The following is a 17,697-nucleotide window of genomic DNA, read 5'->3' on the forward strand; positions in this document are numbered from 1 at the left end:
GATCAATATAGTTTTTGTACATCACTAATATGAATTTTGTTTTTTACCTAGTCAAATATTTATAGTTGTATTTATAGTTATATATCAGTTATATATCAGGTTCACCATGCTGTGTCTCCTTGGTCATAGAGAGAGCGTTATTTACACACACACACATTTTATATATATATTTAATAATTTTTCTGCTTATAGAAGTACATTAGAACTGCTATAAAATATATAGTATGCATGCTAAGAGTGTTTTGGAGGTGAAAAGAGTGTCGGATAGAGTGATGTTTATGAAGCTGGAAACGGATGGTGTAATGATGAATGTTGCTAGTGCATATGCTCCACATGTTGGGTGTGTGATGGATGAGAAAGAAAAATTTTGGAGTGAGTTGGATGAAGTGGTAATGACTGTAACCAAGGGTGAGAGAGTGGTGATTGGAGCAGATTTCAATGGGCATGTTGGTGAAAGGAACAGAGGAGATGAGGAAGTGATGGGTACGTATGATGTTAAACAAAGGAATGCAGAAGGTCAAATGGTAGTGGATTTTAAGGATGGACATGGCTGTGGTGAATACGATTTTAACAAGAGGGAGGAGCATAGGGCGACATACAAGAGTGGAGGAAGATGCACACAGGTGGATTATATCTTATGTAGGAGGGCCAGTTTGAAGGAGATTGGAGACTGTAAAGTGGTGACTGGGGAAAGTGTAGTTAGACAGCATAGGATGGTGGTTTGTAGGATGACATTGGTGATCAAGAAGAGGAGGAGGAGTGTGAGGGCAGCACCAAGGATCAAATGGTGGAAACTGAAAAAGGGCAATTGTGAGGTGGAGTTCAGGGATGAGTTAAGACAGGCACTGGGTGGCAGTGAAGAGTTACCAAATAACTGGGTAACTACAGCAGAGCTAGTAAGGGAGATGGCTAGAAAGGTGCTTGGTATGACATCTGGACAGAAGAAGGACGACAAGGAGACTTGGTGGTGGAATGAGGAAGTACAGGAGAGTATACAGAGAAAGCGGTTGGCAAAAAAGAAGTGGGATTGTCAGAGAGATGAAGAAAGTAGACAGGAGTATAAGGAGATGAGGTGCATGGCAAAGAGGGAGGTGGCGAAGGCTAAGGATAAGGCATATGAAGAGTTGTATGAAAGGTTGGACACTAAGGAGAGAGAAAAGTACATGTACCCATTGGCTAGACAGAGGGACTGAGCTAGAAAAGATGTGCAGCAGGTAAAGGTGATAAAGGATAATGAGGGAAACATACTCACAAGCGAGGAGAGTGTGTTGAGCAGATGGAAAGAGTACTTTGAGGGTTGCATGAGAGGGAGAGAAGGTTGGATGATGCGGGGATAGTGAATCATGAAGTGCAATGGATTAGCAAGGAGGAAGTAAGGATAGCTATGAAGAGGATGAAGAATGGAAAGGCTATTGGTCCAGATGACATATCTGTGGAAGCATGGAGGTGTTTAGGTGAAATGGCAGTGGAGTTTTTAACCAGATTGTTTAATGACATCTTGGAAAGTGAGAGGACGCCTGAGGAATGAAGAAAAAGTGTTTTGGTACCAATTTTTAAGAATAAGGGTAATGTGCAGAACTGTAGTAACTACAGAGGGATTAAATTGATCAGTCACAGCATGAAGTTATGGGAAACAGTAGTGGAAGCTAGGTTAAGAAGGGATGCGATGATTAGTGATCAGCAGTATGGTTTCATTCCGGGAAAGAGCTCTACAGATGCGATGTTTGCTCTGAGAGTGTTGATGGAGAAGTACAAAGAAGGTCAGAAGGAGTTGCATTGTGTCTTTGTAGACTTAGAGAAAGCATTTGACAGGGTGCCTAGAGAGGAGTTGTGGTATTGAATGAGGAAGTCAGGAGTGTCAGAGAAGTATGTAAGCGTGATACAGGATATGTAAGAGAGTAGTGTGATAGCAGTGAGGTCTGCGGTGGGAGTGACAGATGCGTTTAAGGTGGAGGTGGGATTACATCTAGGATCAGCTCTGAATCCTCTCTTATTTGCAATGGTGACAGACAGGTTGGCAGACGTGATCAGACAGGACTATTATGTTTGCAGATGACATTGTGATCTGTAGTGAGAGTAGGGAACAGGTGGAGGAGACCCTGGACAGATAGAGATATGCTCTAGAGAGAAGAGGAGTGAAGGTCAGCAGGACTAAGAATATGTGTGTGTGAATAAAAGGGAGGATAGAGGAATGGTGAGGATGCAAGGAGTAGAGGTGGTGAAGGTGGATGAGTTTAAATACTTGGGATCAATAGTTCAGAGTAATGGTGAGTCTGGAAGAGAGGTGAAGAAGAGAGTACAGGCAGGATGGAGTGGGTGGACAAGAGTGTCAGGAGTGATTTGTGACAGATGAGTACCAGTAAGCGTGAAATGGAAGGTCTATAAGAGGGTAGTGAGACCAGCTATGTTATATGGGTTGGAGACAGTGGCACTGACAAAAAGGCAGGAGTTAGAGCTGGATGTGGCAGAGTTAAAGATGTTAAGATTTGCACTGGGTGTGACGAGGGTGGACAGGATCAGGAATAAGTATATTAGAGGGTCAGCCCAGGTTGGAAGGTTTGGAGACAAAGCCAGAGAGGCAAGATTACGCTGGTTTGGACATGTGCTGAGGAGGGATGCTGAGTATATTGGGAAAAAGATGCTAAGGATGAAGCTACCAGGCAACAGGAAAAGAGGAAGGCCTAAGATACGGTTTACGGATGCAGTGAGAGAGGACATGCAGGTGGTTGGTGTGACAGAGCAAGATTCAGAGGACAGGAAGAAATGGAAACAGAAGATCCGCTGTGGCAACCCCTAACGGGAAAAAACGAAAGAAGATGATGATGATTATATAGTAACTTACTTTGTATATCAACCACAGATTTGCACATATTAATATACACATGAAATTAATAATATTAGCGCATGAATATTGGCTTTTGTAACAATAGCTTATACTGCTATCTAGTGATGCTTTATAGAATGTTTATGTTTTTTATATATAAGCTTTTGGCTTTTTAGATAATGTTTTTAATATGAACAAGGGGCATTAAAACTGTGTTTTTTTTAAAAAACAATTTCTTCATATTGCTGTTAACCAACATAATATATGGTTATTTATTTATTCAGTCAAACTATTACCTCCACAACTAGAATCAATAAACCAAATAAGAAAGAGAGCACCTTAGACTGGATACTTATAAATAAACAGAAACAAGCATACAAGGTAGGAACTCTGCCAGAAGATGTAAGCGATCATTCTTTGACCTACATCCTAAGGCAAAAAAATTATATCTCTAACCCCCCCCACATATAGGATTGCATGTACCAACAAACACTTTAACCCAATACTATTCCAAAATGAACTTAGAGCCTGTGACTGGAACCCTTTAAAAACCCTACCACTTGAAGAAGCTGTTAAATACCTAAACTCTAAATTTGTATCTATCCTCGATAAGCACATACACAAACGGTCCATTAGAATGAAGTCCAAGCCTGCCCCCTGGCTTTCTAAAGAAACCAGACAAAAAATTCTACATAGGAACAAGTCCTGGGCTAAATGGAGAGCTAACAAAAATATCTCAGATGAACAAACTTTTAAGCATTTAAGAAATATTACAAAAAAGGCAATACTTACAGACAAAAAGAACTACTACTGTAAATTACAGCAAAATTACCAAAACAATCCCCAAACGTTCTGGTCTAGTATAAATAATATCCTGCACCCAGGCCACTCTCGCACACCTTCCCCATCTCAGGCCGAACAAAATATCCCACACCAAACTGCTAATACCTTCAATACCTTCTTCACAGAGACCATACAATCACTAGCCAGTCAACTAGTCCCTGACAACTCAAGCCTCCCCACCACTATACCTGGCACTCTACCAACATTCCATCTGCAACCCATCTCTACCACTCTCATCTATAAGTTCATCCAAAAACTTAAACCTTGTACTCCTTCTGCTGACCAACTTCCATCTCAATACCTGCAAAAAGCAGCCAAAGAAATTTCTTATCCCATATCCATCCTCATAAATAGAACCATTACAGAAGGAATTGTTCCTGACATCTGGAAAATCTCCCATATTATCCCCCTACACAAAGGGGGTACCTCCAATGATTATTCCAACTACTGGCCAATAGCCCTATTATCACCCTTAGCAAAAATTATGGAAACATGCATTCACCAACAACTATTAAACCATTTATCTCAACATAACATCATAACAAACTGTCAGCATGGCTTTAGGCCATCCCATAGCACCACAACTGCCCTGCTATCCTTTACAGAAGCCATCAATAGAAATCGTAATAAAAACAACCTCTCTTCAGCTCTCTTTACTGACCTCTCAAAAGCGTTTGACATGGTAAACCATGCCCTTCTTATCAACATTCTTGAATCCCTTTCCCTTGACTGTCTGGCAGTTAAATGGTTCAAGTCCTACCTTACCAATAGGCAACAGGCAGTTCTCTAGGAAAATAATATATCATTCCTCCTGCCAGTCACACTCAAGTCCCTCAGGGCTCTATTCTAGGCCCACTTCTCTTCTCATTGTTTATCAACGACCTCCATGTAGCCATTCCACAAGCCACCTGCATTCAATACGCAGATGATTTGACACTAGTATGCTCAGCAAACTCTCCTACTGATCTACTTTCACTTACTCAGAATGTTTTCAACATAGTTGAAACATGGTTCACAAAACGTCTCCTACTCAATGCTAAAAAAACTAAACTCATTCTCTTCACACCCACCAGTAAATCCTCCCCCATAGATTTCTCCGTAATCTCCAATAATGGCACAATTATATACCCTGATTCTACCACTAAATTGCTATGTATTACTATTGACAACAACCTTACATTTGATAACCACATAAATAACACCATAAAAACTGTCAATAGAAAAATAGGCAGCTTATACAGAATTAAACCTTTCCTAACACCAATAGCCAGAACTAAGATTGCACACTCCCATTTAATTTCAAATCTTCTGTATGCCTCACCAATATACACTAATCTAAAGAAAAATAATCTCATCAAACTAGCTAATTCCTATAATAACATAGCCAGATTTGCCACCGGCAATCCTTTTAGAACTCACCACTGTCTGAATCTAATGCAGCTAGGCTGGCTTGAATTTCAAAACCAATTAAAGCTCTCCCAACTCACCATTGCCCACAAGATATTATATAAACCTAACAGCACTCCTATACGCTCCAATCTCATAATCCCCTATAAAAATCTAAATTCTCTTCGCTCTTCCAGCAAACTTCTTGCTAGCATAAGCAAGTCATACAAAATGGCTGGAGATTCTCTGTTTTCCAACTCTGTGGGGAAAAAGCTGGAACCTACTGCCTAATGAACTAACTTTAATTTCTTTGCTGCCTCTCTTTAAACAAAACCTCAAAAGACACCTGAAAACACATTGGTTATGCCCCTGCAGCAACCCTGACTAATCTTCTCCTTCACTATAGCTATTTCTCCTTTTGAACCTCTTCTTATTTCACTTTCATTGAAGTAGGACTGTTACTGCTTAATAGAATTCAATATACTGGCGTAGTCTATCCTGCTTGATGCTCTGCAAGTCCTTATCCTTGTTTGATATACTAATAGGTTACATGTATCTTACTGTATATTGAATTATCCTGTACATTTTTGTCACCCAACTACTGTAAATACCTACTTTACCTTAGTAATACTACTGTATTTTTTTAGTAATCTTATTTTTTTCCTGTCTTTTAATTATCTTCTGTTTGAAATCAGTTCATTTAATATGTATTAATACTGATTTTTTTTAATTTGTAATTTTGAATTTGTTATATTTCAATTTTTTGTTGCCAATGGAGCTTTTCTCCCCAGGCCTCTACTGAAAATGGAAATATATCCAGTTAGACTAGCCCGGTTAACAAATGTAGAATAAAATAAAAAAATAAAAATAAAATATTCAATCATTTAAATACTATATAAGTTTTAGATACCTATATATTGTGTAATTCTGAATATGATGTTATACTACCATCCAGTGACATTCTTGAGATTATTATTTTATTATTTTCATTATGTGTCAATGGGAACATTTGGTATATACATATTGCACCTATCTATATGACAGAGAAGTTCTTAACAACAAGCACATTTTATGAAGAATTGATTTATATATATATATATATATATATATATATATATATATATATATATATATATATATATATAAAACACTTTTATATATAAGTTTAAGAAAGTTGCCAATGAAAGTTGCAAATAGGCTTTTTAACTTAGCCGAAGTAATGGATGTATTAAGCAGCTGTTTTTTAAATGTATTAAGAGATGTGATTGGTCAGACAGTAATTTATTGTATTAACTTGATGTATTTAAACTGGAGTATCTTTGTTAGAATTATTAAGTATGAAGAAGCGTTCATAGTAACGCGAAAGCGCTTACTACATTTTTATTTGTTCGTGGTATATGTAATAAAAGTCTCCTTTGCTTTGGATGGTGCTGCCTCTTGAGTTTCTCTGGATTTTAAAAGTTTTTATCGTAGAGGCACTTTACCAGGCTGACTGCGCTTACTTTTTACCTTCATTATGTTGAAAGTAAGTTGTACGATGCACCAAAGTGTGAAAGTACAATTTCAAGATTTGGGGAATGTCGACTGCAAATGTTGCGAATTCCAATCAGCGAATGTACACTGGCATATTCGCTCATTTGAATTTGGCATTCCAGGTGCAGATCGCAATATAGCGGGGATTGGGAAATGCACTCTTTCCCTAACTATAGTGCGATCTTGGAGTTTGTATATTAAAAGTAGCAGGAGTGTGGTGGGTGCAGGGGGCCTTGCCCCCCTGCATGACGATGTTTGGAGACATCAGGAAATGTCTCCTAACTTTCCACTGTTGTGCTGCAGTTCAAAAATAGTTGAATCTGGTTTTCCAGGAAACCAGTTTCGACATTTTGATTCGGAAACATGTTGAATTTCGTGATTTAAAATCGCACAAATCACTTTCAACATAACGAAGGTAAACCCATCGCACAAATCACTTTCAACATAATGAAGGTAAACCCATACTAAGACATCACTCAATTTCACCTCATTGTCTCTAATCATGTAATCTCTAATATCTCTTTTAAATATCTTAATAGAATTGTCTCAGTTCTCATTTATCACATACCAAACTATGTAACAAATAATACGACTAATGAGTTTTTCCTCATATATTTTCTTCAACTCATGTTACTGTTTCACTGCACACTACTTTGAAACACATGTTCTGTGTTTTTCTCATTACAATCTTTTTTATTCCTATGTTTTGTAGTGTAACATGATACTTTGTGATTTAAAATATCTGTAACTGATTTTGGAAAGATTGCAATTGTGAAGCTTTTCTTCCTGAGCCTCCTCTGAAAATTAGTACTTTCTAGCACAGTCAGACTTTCCCGGTAAACAAATGTCAAATAAAATAAATAAATAAATAAAATGTTTGGTAGTAGCCGTACACAGATCTGGTGCAACTGTGAATTAAACTACAAGACTTTTGTCCAGCATGGTTTGAAATACAAGCAGCTTTTACAAGAAATTCTATTTATGGAAATAGAAATGCAAAATAAAAAGTAGTTATGTACTCACCATAACGTTCCATCCGAGTTGTTGCTTTTCATCTGTCTTCAACCTGTGGGTTGCCGCATTTTCTAGCATCAGATCCAAGCTCCAAGCTCCTCCCCTACCCATAATGCCCCTATCTCCCTCCTCCCCTCAGATTAAGTTTGCTACCGACCATAACACCCTGATCTAACCAAAAGCCTAAAACCTTGATATTAGTACCTTGAAAGCACTAAAACAAAAGACAAATGTTTGCCAATGAAGGGCTATGACTTATCCACCCAATGCACCACAAAGCCCACAAAAGGCAAGGGGAAGGAGGAAGGGAGGGATGGTTGAAGACAAATGAAAAGCAACAACTCAGATGGAACATTACAGTGAGCATGTAACTTCGTTATCTGAAGTTGTTGTTTTCATTTGGTCTTCAACTCATGGTACAGAGTCCCCAGCTACCACAAGACCCTGGGAGGTCCTCATAGAAGGATATTCCGAAGCACAGCAGAGCCAAAGGATGCTCTGCATCTGGACAGGAGATCCAACTTATAGTGGGAAATAAACATATGCGAAGATGCCCAAGTTGATGCAGAACAAATGTCATCCAATGACACCCTAAACCAAAAGGCCGCTGAAGTAGACATACACCTAATAAACTCTACCTTAACTTGACCTGGTGGAGATAAGCCCTTAGCTGTACAAGCCCAAACTATGCACTAAGAGATCCAATGAGCAACAGTCACCTTCTATACAGGTTTCCCTAAGAAAGGCTAAGAAAAGGAAACAAAAAGTTGATCCAACTTGCAAAAGTGTTCTATGCAAATAAAAGCACAACTGCCTTTGAACATCAAGCAAGTGCAATTTATACTCACCTTTATTCTGGAAGTTGGGGAAGAAGACGGGGAGATTAATAACATGATTAATGTTGGAGTCCGAAGCCACCTTTGGGAGAAAGGAAGGGTTCGTGCGTAGGGACACCCTGTCTTTATGGACCACCATATAAGGAGGCTTAACAGATAAGGCCTGAATCTCTGACACACTTTTGGCTGAAGTAATAGCAATCAGAAAGGCTGTCTTCCAAGACATAAACTGCAAATCCACTGTAGCTGCTGGTTCAAAGGGGGAGGAAACCAAAGCTTTTCAAACTAGAGTAAGATCCCAAGATGGCGTAGGGTCCTTGATTGGAGGCCAAAGTAAAAAGGTACCTTTCAAGAAGGTTTTACAAAGCTTGGAAGAAGCTAGCAAAGCCGAGTTGTCTCCTATATGAAAACTGAAAATAGCTACCAGCTGAACCTTAACCGCAGAAAAGCTGGCACCCTGATTAAAAATACCTGCCAAGAACTTCAGGGTAGTGGGAAATAGAGCACTGAAAGGATCAAAATAATTCTGAGATGCCCATATCGGAAAATTTTTCCACTTACTGAAGTAAACTTTCCTAGTGGACAATTTGTGAGCGACTACCAAAATCTTTTTAACCAGAGAAGAAAGCCCAGTTGTCCTAGCTATCACTGGAACTGGAGCAGCCAAGCTATAAGCTTTAGACTGACTAGATCTGACTGTGGGATCACTGAGGGATGCGAGATCAGATCCGGAACCAGATCTAATGTCCAAGAAGGACACACTACATGAGACCACACAGAGGGGAACCATACTTGGCTAGGCCAGAAGGAGGCAATGAAGATGATTAAGCTACCCAGCAGTTGAGCTTTCTGAATGAACTTCGGGATCAGGGGAAGTAGAGGATAAGCATACAGAAAGTTTCTGGGAGGCTCCCCCAGAGGGGGGTCCAGAGCAAAAAACTTTCTGCACTCTGCACTGGAAGGAGAGGTGAAGAGATCGCAGCAAGGCCGACCCCACTTCAGGAAGAGCTATTCCACTACTGAAGGATTCAGAGACCACTCATAAGGTATCAGAATAGATCTAATGAGCCTGTCTGCCAGAATGTTGGACCTCCCCGGAATGTGCATTGCCACCAGAAAACGGCCAGTGGAGATCACCCACTCCCACAATCTCATGGCTTCGCAACAAAGGGGATAAGACCTGGCTCTCCCCATTTGTTGATGTACCAGACTACAGACATATTGTTTGCCTGGACAGCAACTGTCCCTCGGGGAAGATGGGCATGAAGAGCTTGCAACACCAGCAGCACTGCCCTCATCTCCAGGATGCTGATATGCAGTTTGGTCTCTAGCTGAAACCACGTGCCTTGGACTGTCCTTCCCATGCAATGCTCCTCCCCACCCGAGCAGGGATGCATCCATGGTCACTGTGTAGTCATGGGTGCTGGGAGGATAAAGGGATGATCCAGAAGAAAATCCGGGGATTGAAGCCACCAGAGAAGCGAATCCCTGGAGGCTCGAGACACACGAACTGGATGGGATAATGGTAGCTCTAGTAAGGACCACTGGACCGCTAGGGTCCAAAGAAGAACCCTCATATGCAGAAGAGCTGTGGGGATGAGGGTCATCGTGGCTGCCATGGACCCCATTGCCCGAAGAACTGATTCCGCAGGGGGATATTGGGTTTGAACAATGTACAACACAAGATGTCTGAGGGACTGAAATCTGCCCAGGCTCAGAAAAACCTTGCTATGAATGGTGTCTAACCGAGCTCCAATAAAGTCTGGAGTTTGAACCGGATCCAATAGGGACTAGTTGAGATTTACAGTTATGCCCAATTGCTGGGTGGTCTGGAGAAGGAGATCCCTGGGTTGGTAGAGATGATGCCTGGTGGGGGTGGAAATGAGTCAATCATCCAGGTAGGGGAAGACCTGGAACCCCTGCAGCCACAGGTGAGCTGCCATCACTTTGGTAAATACCCTGGGGGGGGGTCGGTGGTGAGACCAAAGGGTAGTGCTCTGAATTGGTAATGACTGGCTCCCTGCCGAAAGCAGAGGAACCTCAGAGAGTGCCTGTCCACTTTTCTGTGATAGTACGCACCCTGGAGGTCCACTGAACACATCCAGTCATTTTTCTGCAGGAAGGGCAGAACTGATTGGAGAGTAACCATCAGGAATTTTGTCTTGGCAACTGACAGGTTTAGGGTTGAAAGATCCAGAATGGGTCTTAAGTCCCCAGTCTTCTTTGGCACTAAAAAGAACCTGGAATAGATGCTTAATCTGGACTGGTCTGGGGGGATGGGCTGGATGACTTGTTTTTTGAGCAGCTTGGAAATTTCCAATGCTGCTTCCTTCCTTTGCACGGGTAGAATGTCCGGGAGGTATTTAGGTGGGATTGGCATTTGAATGAAGGAGACTGAGTATTCTATGGATATGATTTGCAACACCCAACGATCGTCTGTAATTGACTCCCACGCTGTTGGGTGTAGCGAGAGATGTCCCCCGACTGCCTCCAGAGACGACCAGTCGGGCAACCCTTCAGGGCTGCTGTGCAGGTCTGTCCAGGAAAGAATCCCGAGACCCCTGGTTTCTTGGACCTCTTCTGCCATGAGGGCTGTGCCTGTCATATCCCCCTCTGCCTCTGGGGTAGGGCAAATTTTAAGTATCATGGGGGCAGCCCTGAGAATTCTGGAACCACATTTTCTTCATCCCTCAATGATTCCGAGAAAAGGATTGTTGAGGGGTTGAGAAGTGGATCCCGACTGCAGACAAGGTCTTCCCGTCTTTCTCGCTCTGGACCAACGTGTCTCATACAGTTTTTCCAAAAAGAGTGGAACCATCATACAGGGCATTGGTGAAGGATGTCTTGAAGGACTCCGAGAATGCACAAAGCCAGAACCAGGCGTGACACCTGATGGCAATGCCTGTACCGGCAGCTCTAGCAGCGCCTTCTGTAGCGTGGGACAGGAGCTGCATAGAGGTGTTGGAAACTGAAGTGAGGGTGGCCATACGGGAAGAGAACACGTTCTGCTCCTCCACTGACATGGACCCTGGGGCAGAATCAGTGATCTCCTCGAGAAGGTCTCGCTTAAGTGTGATCACATGTGCCATATAGTTCAGGGAACGTACCACAAACGTGGCTGAAGCGTACACCCGCTTTCCAAAATGGTCCTTGACCTGGGACTCTCGGTCCGCTGGATGGATCGTAGAGCTCTCCTGAACAAGCTCTCTCTTGGTGACCACCACCACCATGGCATCAACCGGGGACCCCTTAGACCAGTGTAACTTGTCTAATGGTGCACTTAAGATTCTATTAGGGTGCTTGGGAATGGGCTCCACTGTGGCGGGCTCCTTCCATGCCCAAGATGTAACTAAATCCACCAGTGAATCCATGGGAGGGGACACCCAGGAGGTAGAGGGGCCTGTGCCAAATGCCTCCATAAGCAATGATTCATCCAGGTTGGGTTTTTGGACAGATCACCCCCCACACTAGCAAAGGATTTCCATGATGTCTCCAAAGGAGACATCTTCGAGGGGGGGTGACCAAGGAGAACCCTCCCCTTCCTCCAAATCATTGTCTTCTGTGAGGGACTCCAGGGGGGGGGGGGAATCCAAGTGCCTCCTTTTCCACATATGTTTCCGAAGAGGTTCCTCAGAAGGGGTCTCTGGGGAGGACTCGGAAACGTCTGTTTATTTCTGTGGGGGAACTCTCTGGGGTGGACAAGCAACAGGCTGTCCCACAGGAGGCAGCATGGCGGAATCCAGACCAGAAGGAGAGGGAGCAAGGATGGACTCCAAGGACGACAGTGTCAAGGGTCTTGATGGAACTGAGAGGACCTTCTCCACCACGATGAAAGCAGAAGGAGCATGGATCCCGGAAACTGGGGCTGAGAACGGATCCGTAACTCTCTAGACAGACGGGGGAGTCGGAAAAGAGCCGCGAAGCACTGAGACTCTGAGTGGCAGGGCCGACTCCGTAAGCCCCGGAGCTGATCCAATCCCCTCGGATCCAACGCTAAGGCTAAGGCTCCGAGATACGAATGGCTCCATGCTAGTCAGAGCCAAAATGCTCAGGGCAATGGTCGGCATCGAGGTACCATCAGCGCAGACCGCCTGGCGCAGAGGGGCCTCGGACTTAAGAACTCCGAAACCATGGGTCGGATTAGAGAAGGAGTAATGTTCATAAAGGTGGACTGCATGCTCCCAGCTTGGAGGTGGAGGGGGTAGGTAAGAATCCCAACTGGATCTGGGTCCAGATGAATGCCCACATAATCCTGTCCACCTCGGCTTCGGAGAGGCTGTAGGTGGACTGGAAGGAGGGAGTCACAGAAACTGGCCTGGAGTGGCACTGTGGAGAGGCCGATAAAGGAGATCGGCCCTGAGAAACCTCCGGCTCCAGGGAAAAGCATGGCGAATGGAGCCAAAGGGAGCCCAGGCTGGCAGCCAGGCGAGACTTGGCCGGAGGCTCAGCCAAGAAGTGTGGTCAGGGGACAGCTTCCTGGGCCTATCCCGCTGTTTATGCTTGTGCTTCTCCCTGTCCCCAGACCTCGCAGTGGGAGGTTGAGTCCCAGAGACCAGGGTGGAGGAAGCAGGAGAAGAGGTGGAAGTTGAATCTGGGGCTGTTGAGGAAGGTGAAGGAAGGAGGCCCCTGAGGATCAGCTTGTTCCTCCTGTCGATCAATGAACTGGGGTTGAATCCCATGCAGATCGAACAGGAGGTGTCCAACTGGGGAACCTCTAGGCAAACCATGCACAGAGTGTGGTTGTCAGAAGGGGGAAGCTGCTGCCCACACCCTGTGCATTTCCAGGGTCCTGGCTTGGGGGTCTCAGCCATGGTGACGGAAATCATACTCACACACACACACACTACCAAGTTAGAAAGGAAAGGAAAGTCAGGGAAAGAGAAGCGCAAGGGTAGGGGATACACTAGAGAACCAAGAATTTAAAAGAAGATACAAAAGAAGTAGAAATAGACAAAATTTTGCTAAATTACTCACCAGGAACCTGGAGCAACGAACCGTGATGCTAGCTAGACAAGAAGCAAATGATGTCTGAGGGGAGGTGGGAGACAGGGGCATTGTGGGTAGGGGAGGAGCTTGGAGCTCGGATCTGATGCCAGAAAATGCAGCTGAGTTGGATCCGTACCGAATCAGAGTTTCCCATAGGTTGAAGACCAAATGAAAACAACAATTTCAGATCTAAGGTCCCTGAACAAAGTAAAAAATGCAATCAGATGGAAGAGAGCAGAAAAGTACAAAGTAGTATCACCACACTGGTCAAAAATGCACTTAAATATTTAAGCAGAATTTAAATAATTACAATAACTTTTTTTTTTTTTTGAAAAGCTAGTTACTCAACAGATCCATACCTCTCCAAGTCTTGGATGAAAGACCTATGAAATATGTTTCAGTTCAAGTTTTTAGTGCTTTTACTACTGCAAAGTATGTTTAAGTTGCTTCACAATCCTGACTTCTATTTTGTTTCATTTATTTATTTTATTATTGTTATTATTGTTGTTGCTGTTACTATTACTAGGATTCATTTCACATGACTGAATCTTAAATCACTGAATTTCATTTGACTGAGACCACACCTAATTTTCAAAATACTGAAAACTCATTTGACTGAATTTCATTATATTGAAAGCTTACAGTCCTGAATTTCAACCCACAGACATGCACACTTACAACACAACTAACTCTTTCCAAAACTTAAAAACTACTTACGTACCCTCTTAACAGAAACTGAATGATATAAAACCAAATTATGTGGGGGGGGGGTTAAGTCCCCCACACTCCCAATGTGGGGGGCTGCACCCCCTACACCCCCAACTATATATAACACAGTATAATATAATATATATATACATACATACACACACACATGGGAAAAAACTCTGTAATTTCGAAATACTAAAATCTTGAAATTCAGTATTTTGAAACCACAAAGCCAAAAACCCAACCACAACTCACAACTTCAAAAACACACAACCACGAAATTCAAAATCCCGTAATTATGCTACACATACAGTATACACATAAACGTACACACAAACCCCCCCCACAACCAAACTCATCTAAACTACATATATACAGGAGGGCAAGCCCCCCTGCATCCCCCCTACTTATATATTCTAACTCCGAGCTCACACAAACAGAAACACAAACGGAACTCACACACACACATCTTACAGTCCCTCAAACACACACATAATAGTCACAACACACACTTACACACACTAAACCCCTAACCATCATACTTACACACACAAACTTACCAAAATTAAACCCAAACATACACACACCATACCGCCGGAAGCAGAAATTAAAAATATCTGTGCTTCAGCATTTTGAATTTTGTGCTTCTGCCGGTTTCGAAAGTGTGAATCTGCGGCTTTGTAGGTTCAAAATACTGAATTTCAAAATTTCAGTTTTTCGAAATTACAAAGTGGAGCTATATATATATATATATATATATATATATATATATATATATATATATATATATATATATATATGTATGTATATCTAGGATCGCACTACAGTGGAGAAAGGGGCATATAGTTTTTACTTACCTTACAGTACTATACACGCTGCCACTACTGCCAGGAGCACACGAAACATCCACCATATTACTTTAGATATTTCCCATAAAAATGTACAGAGACCTACCCACATTTAGAAACACTATAGCACTGCTTTCTACGCTACTATCGATATTCTGACAGTCAGCACTTTAAGTTACAGTAATTTTTTTTTTTTTATCACAAGCAAGTCACACGTGAAGGGAAACACACATCACGTCTATGGCTTAAAATTCAGTATTTTGAAATTCAGGATTGTAAACTTTCAGTATAATAAAATTCAGTCAAATGTGTTTTCAGTATTTGAAAATTAGGTATTGTGGTCTCAGTCAAATGAAATTCTGTGTTACAGAGATGGGAAGAAATTTTTTAATTAATGTACTTGTATACTTATTTGAATAGTATTTATTATTTTGACAGTTTTCCCCTGCAAAATGAATTTTCTTCAAGATGGTGGCATTTTGCTAGATTTTGAAGTATAAAAGGGAGAATGGATCTGTGACTTTATGTGTGGACTTGGTGGCCTGCATCAATTTCCTCCCATGTGGTACAAAAAATGAGATACACATGCAAGTAGCAATCAAATGTTCTTTGCCATTTTATAAGACTATGATGATGATGATGCCCAATTTGAAAAATGGCATGATTTAGCAAACCTGGCACTGCATAGGGGATTCACCATTTCCCAGAAATGCAGCCAACTCAGACATTTTAATAAGAATGTGTGTGTGTGGGGGGGGCTGAAACATCACCTTCCACATAAAAACACCCATTGAAAAAAAAATCTATGAGAATGCTCTTAACAGGATATCTGTTTCATCTATGTCATCCACTCCCATGTCCTTTCCAATGGCACCATAAACCCAAAATCCAACATTCAATTACATATATACATATACACTAGACATGCATAAAGAGTACAGTTATGCTTGAAGATTTTCATTTATGTAGTCTGGATTCTAGTAACTTAGCAACATAATTTTCACCCCATACGCAGACAAAAAAAAAACAAGATGCACTGCTAAGTACATTACTTTCATTTACTACACAGTTAATACCAAGTCAAGTTTCATAAAGCCCTTTTGCAAATATATGGTATTTAACTGTAAAACAATTATAAGCAATGCTATCTCATGGAACCTCATTTCTTCCTGTAAACATATTTTAACTTACCTTTTCAAATTTCATCTTTTCATGGAAAAAAAGTGGGAACAAAGCAGGCAGGCATTTTGTTTTCTTATACTGTCCCAACATAAAAATGCTGAAATACACATCATCCTTGTCATTTAAGACCACCCCTGGACAGGTTATCTGGAATAAACAGAAGTAATACAACATCAAACATTCAACAAAAAAGAAACCATTTTTACAACTGAAGAAGAGACTACACCAGCAGATCAGCAGACAAAAGGCACAAATACACCAGCAGATCAGCAAACAAATGGCACAAATCCCTGGAGGAAGGTAAGTCAGTACATTATTCTAGTCACAAAGGTTTACAGCTTTCCTATGCATTTTGCTGTGTCCCTGTGAAATGGTGAACTGCAAATATTTTTTCCTAAATGGGTAACCTCCCAAGTGGATAAAAATGTCAAGTAATTCACAAAAGTTCCCTGTTGAAGATAAAGCAACAAGTGCCACAGCTACTCTCAGCTCTTTTGCAAAAAGAAATAGAGCTCCAACTATGACCCAGCTGACCTAAATTCAACTAGTAACTCAAGAGCTGGAAGGGTTGGGGTGGATGGCTTACACCATCATGCCCATCCTAACGGTAGGGAATGGCAGACCATATCAGCCAAATTGCTCCTGTGCAGTTGGAAGCTTACACAACAACAATGGCTAAAGGATCAGGGGAAGAGGGCCTGGTGTTCCAAGCCAGTTAATGTAGCCCTTATAGGCATGTGTGAGCGCATGCAGATACCACAGTGGTGCAGACATTCACATCAACCACTAGGACATAGGGTTAGAGGCCCAACTACAAAATCCACAATGAATGCCTTTATGCTGCCTCCTAGGAACGGAGAAAGTGCAGTTGTGCAAGTGAACTTAATGTAACATGAGATGCTTGAACAGATCACTGTTGCAGTAGCATAAAGTTATTTTGGACATACCATGTCAAGGATATCAAACATCTGTCCAGTATACAATAGCTTTTGGGTGCTTTCTTCGAGCACTGTGCATCAGGAGAAACACACCAGCATACTCATATAAAAGGAGATGTACAGACTCCAAGATTAACAGCTTTCTTGCCCCCAAAATTTAAAGAGGTAGCCCAATGATATATCACAACCAGAAAAGTGAAAAAGAGTAAACTTATGTCATGCCAGAAACAGTGGACAAAGGAAATTTGGATCCCACCCCATCCAGGGAAAAAGCCAAGATAACTACATACGCATAATAGTAACACCCTCCCTCCAGCCCCTATATACTTATATATGGCTGGAGGGAGGGTGTTAGTACTGAAACAGTGATGTATTTGAACATCTACTGTTATGGTAAGTTTACTTACACAGCTGTACCATGTGCAGCATTAGATTGCAGCAGAAATTAATAGTCTTGGACAACTGTCTGGATATTGCCTGCTTGAAAACTGGTTGTTCTTTTTTCTTACCTGCAAAAGAAAAGTACAGTTTTGTACCTACCATAAATGTAGATGTTCGAGTGTACACCCTGCTGCAGTCATCACACTTGGGTTATCCTG

The 17,697-nt window shown here is 41.8% G+C and overlaps 1 protein-coding gene across 1 annotated transcript in view; it reads right to left on the minus strand.

Annotated features, from left to right (window-relative positions):
• SPATA6 (spermatogenesis associated 6) overlaps positions 1 to 17,697 on the minus strand; it is a 1,891,174-nt gene that overhangs the window by 1,807,539 nt on the left and 65,938 nt on the right. The window contains exon 2 of the mRNA XM_044085978.1: positions 16,170 to 16,307. Within this exon, the coding sequence (XP_043941913.1) occupies positions 16,170 to 16,307 (138 nt within the window). The remainder of the gene's footprint in view (positions 1 to 16,169; positions 16,308 to 17,697) is intronic.

This window comes from Protopterus annectens, chromosome 10.part0 (genome assembly GCF_019279795.1).
Source record: "Protopterus annectens isolate FY-2018-M chromosome 10.part0, PAN1.0, whole genome shotgun sequence".
NCBI classification, from domain to species: domain Eukaryota; kingdom Metazoa; phylum Chordata; order Ceratodontiformes; family Protopteridae; genus Protopterus; species Protopterus annectens.